General features: G+C 36.3%; 2 protein-coding genes across 2 annotated transcripts; both read right to left on the minus strand.

The window, feature by feature from the left end:
* Positions 1-812: 812 nt before the first annotated feature.
* Positions 813-10,963, minus strand: pgap6 (post-glycosylphosphatidylinositol attachment to proteins 6). The gene is made up of 13 exons (XM_087810511.1): positions 10,824-10,963; positions 8,741-8,924; positions 8,474-8,675; positions 8,210-8,337; positions 7,351-7,616; positions 6,975-7,285; positions 6,809-6,905; positions 5,697-5,811; positions 5,489-5,631; positions 5,234-5,412; positions 3,919-4,065; positions 3,737-3,853; positions 813-2,764 (listed from the first exon to the last, which is right to left on the minus strand). The coding sequence occupies exons 1-13, from the start codon at positions 10,909-10,911 to the stop codon at positions 2,417-2,419; spliced, it is 2,325 nt and encodes a 774-aa protein (XP_087666637.1). The 5' UTR covers positions 10,912-10,963; the 3' UTR covers positions 813-2,416.
* Positions 10,964-11,425: 462 nt separating this feature from the next.
* Positions 11,426-15,718, minus strand: LOC148063392 (leucine rich adaptor protein 1-like). Its single transcript, XM_087811315.1, has 3 exons — positions 15,248-15,718; positions 14,004-14,188; positions 11,426-11,843 (listed from the first exon to the last, which is right to left on the minus strand). The coding sequence occupies exons 1-3, from the start codon at positions 15,428-15,430 to the stop codon at positions 11,498-11,500; spliced, it is 714 nt and encodes a 237-aa protein (XP_087667441.1). The 5' UTR covers positions 15,431-15,718; the 3' UTR covers positions 11,426-11,497.
* Positions 15,719-16,948: the final 1,230 nt, after the last annotated feature.

Here is a 16,948-nt window from a genome sequence, read left to right on the forward strand (position 1 = left end):
TATATCGTTGCCCTGTATCGTATCGCAAGATTCTTACCAATAGTTAAGACATTTCACATCATTAAACATTTTTTTTTTTTTTTGGTTGGCGCCATCTACAGGTTACTGTAAAAAAAACAATTAACATTGCGGCGTTGGTTTACCTGTAAACAACACATAAATAAATAGAGCTATACAAGACCAGGTTCCTTGTGTTTAAGTTTTAACAGTTTTCTATTTTCTAGTATTCCATTTAATTTAATTATTAAAATTTAAAATAAAAAGCATTTAATTTCTTTCCACTGAATTTATTTACATTTATTGTTGTTACGTAAAATTTATTCACATTGATTTTATTTAATGCTATATTATATTTACTTTTAATATTTTATTTACTTGAATTTATTCATGCATTGAAAAAAAAGACAGGAAAAACCCCCACATTTTGATGGTTTTTCCAAATTCAAAGTGTAAAAACTGCTTCCAATCACATCGTTTGTACTCGTGCCTTAAATTATACTTTAATACATAATTTGTCCAAAAGTTATCGTCAATGATTTTAAAGAAGAAAATAGAAGAGCGTTCATTTCAAACAGATTATGTTGCACAACTAGACGCCTGCCGATGTAAGATCCGTAACACAGAGAGGATCGGAGATCAAATCTACTAATGGAGGAAAAGCTGATCAGAGAACAGTCGGACACGCACATGTGTGTCGCAACACTCCGCACGGGCACTTTTCCACATTTTTCCCCGGGATTACGATAATCCGCCGCGGCTCCGAGAAAGAAAAGAGGCCTGAAGCTCATGAATGTAATGAAACACTGAACGCATTTTAAAGTATATTTTCAGAATTTATTATGGTTATGAGGACGAAAGACAGAAAAGAGGAGGCACTGGATACACATTCAACACATGAGAGGACTTTCATCATCACAGTTCAAAGGTTAAAAGGTCATGAAAAAGTAGACGAAAAGAAGGAAGTCAATCTGTACAAAAAAAGGGTCATTGTATATTTCTTTCTTTACATTATTTAAAGGCATATTTAGGGATCATAAAGGCAAGCATCTCAAATCATCCATATTATAGAAAATAACATTTAATTTTGCTTGTAGATAATATTCACTTTAAGAGTGATTTTTAAAATCAAAGCTTTTTTGGAATCGACCGTCACACATATAAACAAAGATGCAACATTTCTGTTACAAGAAAATAGATTTTGTGCAAATTATGGCAACTTATATTCATACATTTCAACTTAATTCAGGCGACAGAAATGACAGCAGATTTATCCCAGCATAGACAGTACTTTGCTGATAAACATGAAGTACAAATACAGATTCAGACTCCACCACTTATTTTTGCGAACTTTTTAAGGGGCATTTTATAAATGTTTACAGCACTTTAAATATACGCAGTTTGAATAACAATTAAATAATACATAAAAAACACAATTTATTTGCAAGATTGATTTTAGTTTGTGGTGTAGAACGCACATTCAAGGAAAGCACTTAGCAAGCGCAGCCCTTCGCCTAGCAGCTCATTCCTACCCATAAAAACTAGAACAATTAAATAGATAATTGGACAACACCCATTTAAGCATTTGAAATATTCTTGATATTTAATATTTCCTCTATATTTTCCCCATGTTACCATATATTTAAAATACATACTAATTCCTTTTAAATTAACAATTAACATGAAAACATTTTTGCGTTGCAATAAGATAGCAGCAGTCATTACGTACTCCGCAGATAAAGTAAAAATAAAATCCTGCGAGATCTCGGCAATGACTGAGGACGAGAGGATACAGTCGACTCCCGCAGCTTTTAAAGCGGATGTTTGGACATGGACAACGAAAGCAGCGACGACTTTGTAAAGAGTCACGTGGAGAGAAAATTACTACTACAGCAATACTACAAATATAGCCTTGTTCTTAGAGTATAGCAATATATCGAATTATTACATATCACATGTATCTATCCCCAGATTCTTGCCAATACACAACCTATTGCTGTATCTCTTTCCTGACAGAGGGCAAAGAATCCTTCAAAAGATTGGTGGATCCAGATGGTAATCTGTAACTTGATCCTCTGTAGTTATTTAAAAAAATATATATTATTTCGCTAACAGACAAATGATGACCGCATGACCTCCTTGGCAGAGGTATATAAAAAAAAAGGCAGCCGTGTAAACATTTACAAAATGACCCCATTATAAGGTTTGTTGCTAATAAATAAAACATTAACTGCAATCATTCGGTGATGAGGTCAAAGGTTGAATAAGGAGCATTTCCCTAGAAAGTGCAATAGAAAAGGTTTTAGGTGCATCGGTTCAGTGTTTACACGTTTAATTCATCCGAATGATTTTGGAAAAGTGAAAAGAGTTTTCGCGTGAGGATTTTTTCAATCAAGATTTCACCTGGTCGGCGTCATCCCTACGTGACGGAGCGCAGCTCGTCGCTCTGGCTCGGACACATGCTGTAGCCGCAGACCTTGGGCGACGCGAACCAGCTCCGGGTCCCGGGCCGGCTCCAGTTGAGTCGGCAGTACTCGGCCCAGCTGACCGCCCCCCCTTTCTTGTCTCGGGGCGGCAGCAGGAAGACCACGCAGGTGGCCACCAGGACGTGCCACAGCGAGTGCGTGTAGAAGTAGTTGTCCTCCGTTTCGGCGAACACGAAAATGCTCACGCCGATCAGCGCGCAGAGGATGCCGGGGATCAGGTAGAAGACCCAGCGGCGCCAGGAAGGCGGGTAGCAGTGCTTCCGCCGCACCCCGCGGTACACCTGAGGTCAACAATAAACCTTTAGGTCACGTCTGTGTATTTTTACACTTGATCGGGACAGAAACCATTGATAACAAAAAGTCAAGAATAATCTTCCAGACCCTGAAGAAAATTACGATTCACTGCAGATAAATTCATTCGATCTTGTATTGAAGCTGAAATCATGAAAACAACTTGTTTTACAATTAGTCTGAAATAAGTTATTGACTTGGGAACAAATATTCGGTACATTTTGTTGTAGCCTGTGAACCAGAATTTAAGATTTTCTTCCCCTGATTGATTTTAACACGCCTGGATTAGAGGTTCTAAAAAAAATGGCATTGAGTAGAATTTAAATTGCTAATACATGTGAGAAAAGTTCAAGTTGTTGATTCATTTTTTAATTTAATCATCATTTTTTTTAGGTACTTTTTGCTTATCCCAGCTACACAGGGTAGGAGGCAAGAAACACCCTGGACATGTCTTTATTCTTAAGACAACCAGAAGAAAGACAAATTTGAGCAGACCTGGTCCTCATGAGGTCAAAGTATGATCATGTTGAAATTCCTCTAATAGCTAACTAACACTTTTATTTTAATTTATTTACTATTATATGTATTTATTTAATTTCAACGTAAAACAACACCACAACAATTATTCTTTAGTTTAAGGCCTTTTTCTTCATTCTTTTTTTATATGTCCTTTTTGTTAATATTTATTTTTCCTCTTAATCATTTTAAAGTAAATTGAAGATATGTTTTGGAAAAAAAAATCATTATATTTTATTCAATATAACAAAAAAATGACCCATTTAGCTCTTTTATAAAATGTGCAATAATGATAATTATTTTTATTTTATCAATTTATTCAGGTTTTGTTTATTCTTTCTAATGGCTTGGCATCCCCTCAACCACAGTATATATATATATATATATATATATATAAAATGAAATTGTCCACTCGTGAGTCATCATCTTTGTACGGACTGACTCACCCACATGGCCACCATGACCAGGACGGCACAGAGGATTGGCCCCAGCATGTTCCACAAGCCTTTGCGGTCCAGCTGCATGGACATGGTAATCAGGAGAGTCCCGAACAAGAACAGGGTCTGCAAACACATTCATGTTAATAAAAGAGTACTCGACTGTGCGTGGGAATGTGAGGGAAACATACATGTTTCACGGTGTCTTCCAGACGTGCCATGCACAGAATGGTGACCCAGATGGAGCAGCAGGACCCCAGGAAGTCGCAGAACTGGAGGGCATCGTACTTCATGATGCAGAGCACGGCCACGCCTGGCTGGTCACACGCGTGGTAGAACTACGGGCACAGGGGCGGTTAAAGACTATGTTCGCATCACAACATGACACTATTTTGTCTGTAGTTATTGTATCTCCCAGCGCTTCTGCAGAAAGGCCGACCAAATAGAAAACAGATTATCTACCCATAGTGTTGCTTCCCATGACAATCATTTCTGAACTAACGGCGTAAGTAAATACATTCTAACAGTTCCTGGAAATTAAAAATGAGAGCTTTTGTTTGATATATGGCATGTACACCCGCATTAACCTTAAAATTAAGTTTTATCCACAGAAGATTGAATATATTTGTCTCTGGCTCCCCCTAGATTTAGAATGTGATATCACAGGGAAAAACTCTCGCATTACTGCCACGTTTGTTCCATCATCTCTCAGTGCTTTAAATTAATGCAAAGACCTTCCAAACACTGCCATTGGTGGACATTTTGGGGGGACTGGTCCGGCAGTCGAGTGTGATGTGAATAGCTCGAGACAGGATGTCGAACTAGATGAAGCAAGGGGCCGAAATATCAACTGAAAACTTGACGTCTTGGGTCGAACAATATTTATAAATACAGAAAACTGAGAACAAAAGTTCCTAGAAAAATTCCTTCAGTCTTCATTGATATTATTTAGCACTTACTTCATCACAAAATTGTAAAAATTTACTTTTTACCACAACAGATACTTTGTTTTTTCAGCTTCAAGCACCAACATCAATTGAAGTTCTCACAGGCCACATTAAATGATTGTCAGACCAAATTTAATTTATACACACTTCAGTTAGAGAGCTTAGCAGTCATGACTATTAAAACATTAAAAAATAACAGTATTATGAGTTAAAATGTTACGTACTACTGCTTTTACTAAAACAGCGATGAGTTCGCTGAGGGGGAGTGAGATGAGGTGACAGCGGTGTTGAGCGAGTGTGAGATGTAGTTTTGAAATAAATTTAAAAACTACATCAACAACTACAAAATTATATTTAAATAAAAGAATAATGGAATTTAACTATATTCTAGATTTAAATACCAATACAGTGCTGTTGAATATTGCTAAATGTAAGTTTATTTTCTTTCACGTCTAGTTTTGATTAATTCAGAAATTTGGCTGGAAAATGACTTGTCTCTTAATAAAAGTATTAAAAACACCTGTACAGCCACACAATCCAAACCAACTCCTGTCGTTACCGTGGAGAAGAACATGCTGAAGAGGTAGACCGAGGCCTCGGTGATGTACCAGCGATGGGCAGCGACCACGATGGCCGGCAGGAGGCACAGGTTGCTGAGCGTGAGCAACAGTGTGGCGAGGACCTGGCGAGCGTATGACTGAGCGTTGGACTCATCCGTGCAGCCCCAACCACTCCAGCCTGCGCACGGGGAAAACAAAGCTCTTGAGATGTTGTCCGGTGATGGACAGGGTTGTTTTATGAGGAGGATTCGTACCAGCCTTGCAGTCGCAGGAAGCATACAGGAAGCTGAACGACCTCAGGAGTGTACACTCTCCGTGCACGCCACAGTCGTTGACGCAGGCGCTGACGGAGACTTCCGGCACCACGGACACCAGCGACACGTTGCCACAGTCGCTCCTGCAACGGATCGTGTTGTACTTCACAGTCTGATGCTGAGCAGCAGAAGTGTTTTCAGGGGTTACCTGTTGCATAAGAGCTGCAGAGTGAGGTACCATGTGGTGGATTCTGGGAAAGGCAAGTGGACCGAAGCGGTCGGACTGCTGCTGTTCACACGGACACCAAAGCCTCCAAACAAACCTGCGAAAGAACCACAAAAAGCAACCAGTATTAGCCTTTAAGGTATGTAACAATGTGACTTGTTGATTTGATTTGTGGGGGTCACATGACCACGCAATTTATTTATAGTAGTAGGTTATAGACAATGTTTTTATAGAAAGAACTGAAAGTAAGGAAGTATATACGCGGCACCAGAAATGTTTTCAAACATTAGATTTCTTTCTTTCTTAATTCTTTTTCATAATTTAATTTGATCTTTATTGAAAAGTTGAATTATTTTTAAATATATATTTAAAATGTGTTATTTCTTTCCAAAACACATGCATTTCTTTTAAACAAGCACATTGATATTATCATTCAAAAAATTCAAACTCTGACAGTCAATTAAATATGTTTTAATTCCTAGCCTTTTAAATTCAATATAGATGTGGTTATATTAGCGTCATCTTTTTCTATTTAATGAAAAAGGTTACCCAATGAAATATTATTGAATTTTGATATGATTTGATTATTAAAATTAATCTGAGCCTTTCCTAGTGTCAATATACAAACTATTTAATAGAATTAATACAAACTAACCTTTCACTTTATGAATTATTTAATTCCATAATAAAAAAAAACCAAATACAATATTTTAATATAGACTCTTTTGAATTCAATATTTCAATAAAAAGAAAAGTAATTTTTCAATATACAAATGATTGAATTCAATTATTTAAATGGAAAAATAAATAAATAAATTTCAATAAAACGATTGAAAGTTTCTACAATTGAAACGTTACATTTAACCATTAAATATTCCAATAATCAATATTATACCTCCATGAGAGGAAGAAGAAGCTTTTTTTTTTTAAAGAGAATTTATCTTCCATTATCTTTTGTAAACAAATGTTCACGCAAATTACTTATTTACTTACTTACAGGAATTGGTAATGGTTAAACGGAAGATTAACAATATTGCGACACTGGGCGGAGACAGAAGTGTGAGAGAAATGATAATAATAAGGGCGGTTTATACCTGAGTGACAAGAGAACGAGTGGTTGAGCTGAAGGACGGGGACTCTGGGAGAGAAGCAGGCAAATACAGAGCTGCCGTCCGTCAAAGTGACATTAGTCTGCAGACAAAAAAAAAACAAGTTAAGATTAACAAGTCAATGTTTAGGATGAATAACCGTCTGGCTCACGGTGTTGAGAGTGAGCTTCAGGTTGAGCGATCCTCCGGTGGACTGCGGGTGCAGCGGGTAGGTGAGCAGGGTGGGATGTGTGCTGGCGACGCTGACGTTGGGTCCGTTGACAGGCGTGTACTTGAGTGACAGAACGTCGAGCTCTTCGGAGAGAACGGGCACGTTCCACACGCATGACGACGGCAGGAGAGACTCCGGGTACGTCGGGGAGGAACCGTTGGATGTTGAGGTCGAGTTACTCAAACTGCCGTTTCTCAGTTTGTCCAGGTCGTCGCCTGCTGCCAGTCCCACGCTTTTTGGTTTACACCCCACTAGGGGAAGACACTCGGATTATAATAAAATAAAACGTCAATTTTAAATTTCAAACAAGTCTCACCCGTGTAGTTGGAGACGACACTAAATCCAGCCGTCTGGTTTTCTTTCCTGCTCTCCACGGTCACCCTCAGCCACGTGGCCCAGGGTGGATTAGGAAGCACCAAAGAGCAACTGACCCCAGTGCAGTTTACACTCACTAAACCGTCAGTGAGAGAGTCCGAGCCGAGTCTGAGCACGAGTGAGCAGCTTTCTGCGGCCGGTTTCTCCAGCGGCGAACAATCGGACACGGACACCGAGAGCGAGGAGGCAAACTCTGGAACATATATCCTAAACAAAATGAAACATTAAACATCAGTTTCACTTAATTTTCTGGCAGACTGAGATCGTATCTAATCATTAAAGATATGGATAGAATTCTCACTCTCTAATTCCCCCATTTTGACTCTTCACTAACTTTAGACCCCTTAGATGACCTTGAAACATTTCAAGAGGTCGTCACTTTTGGTCTTTTTTTTTTTTCGGTTGATACAAAGCTGCCAATCAAATATGAGAGTAGAAATCCACTGTTAATGGAGATCCATGTCTTCTGGCTCAGCTCTTCTTTTCTCCAAAAACAAGCAGAATTCAAGACCGATGGTAAAATTTAAGTGCTAAATTTTCCAAATATGAATAACTTGAGTATTATTTCAAGTTAACAGTTTTATATCCTATTATTCATGTATGTTTTTGACAATATATATACTGTATATATGTACTGCTTTTATACTATATATAGCACTCAAACAAAATAACATTCCATGAAGCACGAGACACATTCTTAAAACACATTTAATGATATATATATATATATATATATATATATATATATATATATATATATATATATATAGACATGAAAAAGAAGAGGAAACTGGTCTTACTTAAGGCGTGCCGGGGCAGAAGGGGCAGCCGTCTGTTGGATGATCAAGTCGGGCTGTAAAACGGGCGTATCCACCGCTCTCCTGATTGACAACTGAGGTTGGAAGAAGTAGGTGCAGGACGGAAATCCCTGTCGATGCACCGCAGAATAACAATAGGAGCCAGAAAAACAACAAGCACAAGAATGAGGATGTGAGTCGAGGCGCCTGGTTGAGCAGGTTTGAAAACGTTCTGCAAACGAATCAATCGCTAGGACTTTAACTGACCTGCTGCTGTATCCGACCATCGTCCTCGGGCAAGTGGGCGGCTATGAACCAGTCGCCTGGGGTGGGGTAAGAGAGGTTGAAGGTCGTGGTGCTCTGAGACTCGACTGGAAGGGTCAGGTTAACACAGGGGGTCCAGCTCGTCGTATTCGGAAACGCCAACCCGAGCGGGTTGATGACCGGGGGGGCGCCAGCTCGGATGTGACTGAGAACGACACAAAAAAAATAAGACACGACCGTTTCTGATGACCACCCCCAGAAGATCCTTACATGAAGACTTTGTGTTGTCCGCAGTTGAATCCCTGATTCTTAGTGGCTGTGAAGACCCAGCGGGCGATGGCAGTGTCGTCCGGTATGTGGAACCTCTGCAGCCGGACGTTGCCATACCAGCCGTATTTAGAGAGTCTCTGAGTTGGTCGTGAGGAAAGCTCTGAGACGAACGTCACCTGGTCATCTGAGGGGGGGGGGGGGGGGGGGAGCGATGCATGTTGGGTAACAAAACACAAAACTCTTAATAACTATTGTACTTTTAAATAAACTGAACTGAACCTTATTTATGAATTCTCTCTCTCTTGTAAGGAAATTACAACTTTACTGTAATCAATCATCTAGATTTAACACACATTTCAAATGGTCACTTGATTAACTGATAATCTTCCATATTTAATTCATTTTAAATAATCATTTTCTTGCATTGCATTCACTGGATGCTGCAACACAGGCCCAGGTCACAAAGCCTTGCACACACACAGAAAGATTAAACAATCCCAGATTCCCAGCAAGTCTCTGGACACCTGTTTGAGAACTCACAATGAAAGACACAACAGGCCAGCAAGTCGCTGGGAACAGATTCTCTCTAGAAGACAACAACCTTTGGTAAGTTTCCACGACGACCACGTGCGGAGGCCATCTTAGAATCAAGTGTTTACAGTTACTGACCAATCCTACATGTACAATTGACTAGAGACGTTAAGCTGAATATTCTACTATAAAGATCCAGCGATGCTGTTCATCTCTTTCTTATGTTGCAGGACGAGCTCAATGATGCACTGTTGACGGGGGAGTACGTCAACAACACCACATGAAGAGCTGAAATCCAAGTCGCCGAAAATGGGGCTGCTTCTTTCCTTTTACCTCGTTAAAGAGGTTTTTTAAAGAAGTGGATACTGGCTCCATATCAATATATATTTTAACAAAATCTCTACTTCAATATAGGCTTATTATATTTTAGTTAGTTAGTGTGAATATGTTTGTTTTGATGATTTGGCATTCATTAATTCAGTTTTAATGCATAATTTGGAATAACAATAATTAATTTTTTTGGGGATTTTCTTTTTTGATTTGAGAGAAATGCTCATAATATACAACTGTATTCATTAAATGAATCTGTGTTTGCTCTGTTGCTTTCTCACCAAATGTAATCTGTGTGTGGCATTATACGGATGATAGTTTAGCATGTTTAGTTTATAATCAGATTTGCGATTATTATTTTGTAATCAGAATTGTCTTTGTTTTATTGCATCATTATTTCATGAATATTTTCAGGAATGTAAGGAAATGACAACTTTACTGTAATCAATCATCGAGATTTAACACACATTTGGGAACAGATTCTCTCTAGAAGAGAGAAACAACCTTTGGTAAATTTCCACGGCGACCACGTGAGTCGGCCATCTTAGGATCAAGTATTTACAGTGACAGTTGCTGAGAGGAGATCATTGAACAAACTACTGTCCATCATGGATGATGACATTCATCCTCTGAACACTGTCATCAGTGAGCAGAGAAGCAGATGGAGCACGAATGCTCCTACCCAGGTGCAAAACAAATGGACTCAAGGACTCATTCATTCCTCGGGCTATTAAATTGTACAATTCTGAGTTCCGGGGCAGGAGTGGAGTGAAAGTATCTGGATGTTCTGTTCTATGTTAGTCTTTGTATCCTTTATTTGTTGTTGTTTTTCTTTGATCTATGTTCTTTATCTTTATCTTTAGACTTAGATTGTGTCATCTTGTTCTTTTTCTGTATGTCCTTGTTCTTATTTTATTTTTGATTAATTTTTTTGAAAACTTGCTGTACTTTCTGTGGCTATTGGAAACAAACAATTTCCCGAAGGAGACCTCCTGAGGGATCAATAAAGTTTTACCTGACCCTTATTTATGAATTCTCTCCCTCTTCATTTCCCCTCTTTCTTGAACCAAGTGTGCGTTTCAAAACATCTATAACCGAAGAGTAAAACCTGCTCTCTAGAGTCAAACAGAGGTTCAGTAGTTTTTTCTCATCGCTGACATTCAACTGCAGTTAGCATGTAAGCTAACGCCCGATAATATTGGCAAATATTATTTTAGCTTACCGTCTGCCAGTGTCGTTGTTAAGGCAACAAAAATAACAGTAAATAAATAAAACAACCTCATGGTTCCTTTTCCAAGTTCGTGAACCATTACATCGTGTTTTGTTGAAGGCACGGACCGAGCCGCGGTGTTTGTCTGCACTTCCTGGTTTTAGATGTAAATACGTGACGTATCAATCGAGAAAATAAAGGGCAATAATTAAATTGGAAACAATATACTTTTTACTTTGATGATCGTATATATATATAATAATTCATAACAAAGAGTTTAAAAAAAAATCGTATTAAAATATATCGCGTAGGAAAGTCACCGGAGGAAATACTTTTATTTTGAAATCTACATTTTACATCGAAATGGAAAATAGTTTCTGAATATTACGTTAAAATCAAACCTTGAAATCCATCGTTATTATTTTATACGCATTAATATATATATAAAGATAACTAAATGTTTTACATTTCAGAAATTATAAAGTTTTAAAAATTCTAAATCCTGCAAAAATACATCTGGAACTAGGAATTAAAACAGATATATAAAAGTTATATCTATATGTATTCACAAATTGCACAAATGGATGAATGATGGAAAAAAAAGGATTCTCGACTCGTATTCTTTTTATTCCTCTTATTATAAACACAGCATATTACAAGCAAAACTCAAGCAGAATTTTTAAAAATCACAAATATGTCACATCATCCTCAGACTCCACCCAGCACCACCGAGCATCATACCCCAGCAGCAGCAGCTCCTCTTTGCGAAAACTCCCAAAATCCTCCTTCATGCAGTCTGGAGGTTCTCCTCCTTCTGGCTGCAGTGCTGAGGTTTCCCCGGCGGATCGAGACCCTCTGAAGGACCTGAGGAGAGCTTCCTGAATCGGATCAGTGATGCCCTCAGGGTTTGTTAGTGTGATGGAGGGATGCAGTTTGGTCTTTTCAGGCTCATGTGAACAACCGTCACTAGTTAGCTGATCTCTCGAATCTTCCTCAGTTACATCCTGGATGAACGTCAGACTCGGGCTTTCTCTGTGAGGACAAAATAGCACCATTTAAATGACCACAATTTTATACTTTTATTCATATACGTACAAGTGAAAGTCTTACTATTATTGTCTTTTGTGTCTTTAAAGTATATTTATTTGAACATTTTTCAAATTATTCTTTGTACTATTTTTTCTTATATTTGGATCATACGCTTATTTTAGTCACATTTATCTTACCTTTAGATATATTTTAATTATTTTGAAAAGCTGAATTCGTACTTCAAACATTTCTTCGCATAAGGTCAGGAATCGAACTTTTAATGAAACGAAGGATAGAAATCAGTCTCAGGTTTACTTGCAAATCTGTAGCACAGAGCTGTTAGTTCGCTGTTATATCTGCAAGTTTCATGAGCTGTCAATTATCTTACTCAAAAGGTTTTCAAAAAAACAAAGTTGAATGAGTTATTTTCCTCAAGGTCGGGGTTCACAATGAATCCATCAAAAACCAGGCTCAAAGATATCCACATTCCTGTCTCCCTCAAACAGTGATGGAAACATAGAATCAGTGAGATAACATTACATGTGGTTAAGTAAATTGATAAACATTTAAACAACTTTAGCCAAGGACTTTTACATCAATTTTAGTTTTTTGTTACCTGTAACAATAATTTTCCTGCCTGCTGTTATGCTAGTAATGCTAACAAGTAATGCTAGCAAAGCTATTTTAACTGATAATAATAATGTATATTTATTAAAATATCACTTTCTGAACTCCTTGTGGAAGTTTAACCCTCTTTAGTGAACGTTTTAAATCAAAGTGGATTTTTTTTCTTAACAATATCTGGAACATTTTGAACATGTTTAGGCTTCATCGGATAAATCATTGAATTTAATTTAATTAATTTAATTTAATGCAGTACCGAAGGACATGCGGTCAGGGGAGGCAGGTGAGGGATTTCTCACTCTTGAGCCAAACTTAAATCTGGAGAGTTCTCACTAAACTTTACGGTAAAATTCCCCAAACGCCATTTAATAGGAGGAAATAAACGCCCGGCCTTCAAATTAAGAGCATTGAATCAGTTGCGTCTTCCTTGTAATCCTTTATTATCACGGCCGTACTCTATACTGTTTAAATCCACATTTTCTAATCCTTTTTAAATTATTTATTATATTTTCTATATCTATTAATCGTTGAAAACAAATTTAGATATAGAAAATAGAATAAATAATTCAGACCATTAAAAATGGCAGGTTAAACATTTTATTTATTTTTTTACCGCTACTCTAATGACTAATTTAACTCTAAACTGATAGTTTTTTAGGGTATTTGAAAATAGATGTATAATGAATATAATGTGCAGTGTTCCTGATTTTACAATGTAAATAATGTTATAGAACAGAATCTCTTTATTGTCAAAAAATGAAATTCCATGTTCCGTTGGCAATAAAATACACAACAATGAAAACTTGAATAAAAACTAAATAAAATTTAAAAAAATTATACTATGGGTATAAAAAATAAATTACTAAATAAATAAATAAGAATTATAGAGAAATAAAATAGAAATGAAATCACATTAATTTGCAGTGCATATCTACTTTCTTAACATTGTGTAGCATTATTTAACAGCTTGTGGTAACTGTTCTTAAATCTGGTTCTAATTATGAGGATATTTTTTATATATTATGTTATATTCATTTTAAATCACACATCTATTTTTTTTTAATGTATATTCAATACTTATAGCACATGAGATTATCTTTTTCCCTTTATTTTAATCCTCTACATAAACATTTTATTTTTACCAATTATCATACATTTGATATTAGATTAACTCATATGAATTTGCTTTTCTGTTACGTTATCTATGTAATTAACATACAACAATTCTAATAATAATAATTATAAACTTCTTGTTATGTTGTCAACCTGTTTGTCGTTATTATTTCGATACTTATTTTGTCATAAAAGAAAAGTAAAATTAGGAATTAAAAGTGTTTCATTCATTAGAAAGGCATGAAAAATATACATTTGCTTACTCAAAGAAAGTAATGTGATCCATCTGGAGCACAAAATAAGATCGTACAGATTTAATAGATGTTTAATTTTCTGTGTTGCCATTTCTGTCAGTAACCCCCATAATAGAAAAAAAAACTATGAAAACAGCTCAAATTAGTTCAGGAATGTAATTCCTGGGAGTACCTGCAGGGGGACGCAGAGGCCCCGGGCTCCTCCACAGTCACCAAGCTGCTTAAACTTCCTGTCAAGCTGCTGCCATGACTTGCCAAAGGGCCCCTTTCCTCCATCAGCCACCGAACCGCCTCGATGCCTTCGTGAATGGCCACCAACTGTCGCAGGATCCCGACATCTGTGGAGCGCAGCCACCTCTGGGTGGATAGGAAAGTGGAGGAGGTAAGTGAGGACTGCTGTCATTTACTGTAATATGAATAAATATTTAGTGGTTAAGTTTTACATTTCAAATGTTGAAACCTTAAATATATATATTTTTTTATTACTTTAATTCAATAATTTATAAATTGGAAGTAAGTAAGTAAGTCATTTTTATTTGTATAGCGCTTTTCCAGACCAGGGTCACAAAGCGCTTAAACAATCAAAACAATACTCAATAAAGTATATACTTTAAAGATCAAGATAAAACTGATAACACAACAGGAGTTCAAGAAAATCAAGGAAAAGCCTGAACAAATAGAAACGTCTTAAGATGTTTCTTGAAGGAGTCAGTAGATCATCAAACACAGAGGGAGGAAGATCGTTCCAAAGCTAGGTTTAATTCGTTTTTTAAATAAATAAATAGAAAAATGTGAATATTTTCAAATTGAAATTTAGACAGAGTTCGATATTCTGATCCAATCGTGCAAAAATAATTTGTCTAAATTCAATTTTTTTTTTTTTTTAACCTTTAAATTTCAATATTAATGTATATAAAATAGCGAGCCACTTATAAAAACTTCTAACCAATCAAGTTACTCGCTTCCCTTTTGATATTGTCTAGTGACACTATTATAATAACATTTTTTTAATTAATTTAAAACTCTAAGAACTAAAGAAATATCTAATTTAGACAAATTTCTTTTCGGGTTATTGAAATTAAAATAAAGTACTATGTGTAAAATAAAATTAATTAATTAAAAAAATATTCATATTTTTCAATAAATCATTTAATTAAATAAGTTAAATAAGTTTAAAAATTGATAATGAAAACAATTTGAAATGTCACATTTAAACATTGACTATCCTTAAGGCACTGATCGTAATCATTTAAAAACTGTGTTTAGATTAAAAGGCTCACAGTGTAATAACATAATAACAGTCTTGTTTTGACGATTGACGCCTGGAACAGGTTGAGCAACTTTCCAGGAGTCAAATCTCCAAAGAATAAACACAGCTTCCTTGTAAAAACCAGTGGAATATTTCTCAATATTTACCATATCTTGCTTCAAGTTGTACAGTTTGTCAGACAGGTCGTCCTTCCCTTCCGCCCTCCAGTAGTCCTGACAGCTGTGGTCGTCTTTCATCCAGGTCAGAAGACAGTCTGGAGTCTTCCTCCCGACCTTCATCTCCACTTCCTTCAGATCCAGAAGCGAATCGCCGAACGTTTCCTCCGCCATCTCCAGGTGTCACGGCTCATCTGAAAGGTGGATTCCGAACCCAGTGGTGGAGTCCCTCCATCTCTCAGAGCCTCCTCTCCATGTTGGGCACAAACAGAAAGAGTCGTGAACGCTCTGGAAAAGAGTGGCTCGTCTGTTGGTGCCACAGTTCACAGAGGTATTGCTGGTATGCGGTGCCTGAACGTGGAAATGCTCTTTTGTCCTCGTCAGACAATGGTGGGAGTTGCAGAGTGGAGGTCACATGAAGAGGCCGATATATCAGGATGACTTTAGAGAACAGGTGCTGTAAAATATTCGATATTGACAGAAAAAAACACTTCAAAAATGTATTTGAGAAGTGTTGGAAGTTTAACAATGTCATTGTACATGAAAATCTACTGTGAAGGAAACCCCAACAAGAGAACCCTTCTATGCTATTATTATTATTATTATTATAATGTTGAGTTGTGGCAAAATTTTGTAGTGTTTTTCACGCACTTTTAACTCAGTAAAACACATATTATGAATTCCAAAAAAACACTTAATCGGCCACTTGGAAAACAAAGTTGTGTTTATTAACGATATATTAAAAAAATGAAAGGTAAATAAATATAAAACATTTAAAAGATCAAACAATACATTAATTAATCTCAAGCGTTTCACGAAAAACTATCGTAAAAATCGTCTTAACAATATCATCTGTAGTATTTATGTATAACCATTCACATTTTTTTTTTTACAAAATACTATCTAGTATCTTTTTACTCTTGTAACAAATCTTAGTAAAACAGTTATCACAAGTATTGTTAATTATGTAATTATGATTTAAATAATATCTAAACAAAAAGAAAAGAAAACGAGAGATGATGCACAAAATGTAAATAATGCCTCAACACTGAATTAAAAGAAAAAGAGAGCTATTTTGGTTTATTTTCTTATTTTTGTAGAAGAGTTCTTGCACTTTTAACTCAGTATGACTTTGCACAATTGTCAAAACTTATCCTATAATGTATAATGCAGTAAAGAAAATGTGAAATCATAGTTGCAAAAGTTGCGTAACCAAAAAAATACCTAAAACTTACTAAACTTTCCTAGACAAAGAGTTTTTGCTACTGTAGCTGCGACACAACAACTCTATTGTAAAATAACAATGGCTGGAGAAGGAAACAGGAAGTGATAAATTAGGGATGGAAGGGTAAGAATGTTTACTTGGATTTACCCCCACAAACTTAAAGCCCAGGACATGTGAATGATTTTATATATAATAAAAAAAACAGGACTTGTTCCGGTAAAATACAACCTATTAAAGCTAAACGCTAATTATGCTAGCTTAGCTATCGCCTAGCAGCGCTAGCTTCATGCATTCTATGGTGAAACACTTTGTATATATTAAAATTATATAAAATAATATATAATAATATATATAAAATTCTGTTTAACTATAACTAAATAACCAACCTTTGATTTATTAAATTTAATTTAGTTTTAAAAAAAGAAAAACAGTCGAGGTCATGAAATTATACTTATATGCAGAGACAT

The sequence above is a fragment of the Callionymus lyra genome, chromosome 16 (genome assembly GCF_982586985.1).
Source record: "Callionymus lyra chromosome 16, fCalLyr1.hap1.1, whole genome shotgun sequence".
Taxonomy (NCBI): Eukaryota; Metazoa; Chordata; class Actinopteri; order Syngnathiformes; family Callionymidae; genus Callionymus; species Callionymus lyra.

Coding starts and splice junctions, on each gene's coding strand:
- LOC148063392 (XM_087811315.1), bottom strand. CDS start 15,430: ATGGCGGAGGAAACGTTCGGCGATTCGCTTCTGGATCTGAAGGAAGTG. Junction 14,189..15,247: donor ACAACTTGAAGCAAGATATG/GTAAATATTGAG, acceptor CTATCCACCCAG/AGGTGGCTGCGCTCCACAGA. Junction 11,844..14,003: donor GCCTCTGCGTCCCCCTGCAG/GTACTCCCAGGA, acceptor TTGTCCTCACAG/AGAAAGCCCGAGTCTGACGT.
- pgap6 (XM_087810511.1), bottom strand. CDS start 10,911: ATGGTTCACGAACTTGGAAAAGGAACCATGAGGTTGTTTTATTTATTT. Junction 7,286..7,350: donor TGTCGTCTCCAACTACACGG/GTGAGACTTGTT, acceptor GTCTTCCCCTAG/TGGGGTGTAAACCAAAAAGC. Junction 5,632..5,696: donor CTGCAGCTCTTATGCAACAG/GTAACCCCTGAA, acceptor GATCCGTTGCAG/GAGCGACTGTGGCAACGTGT.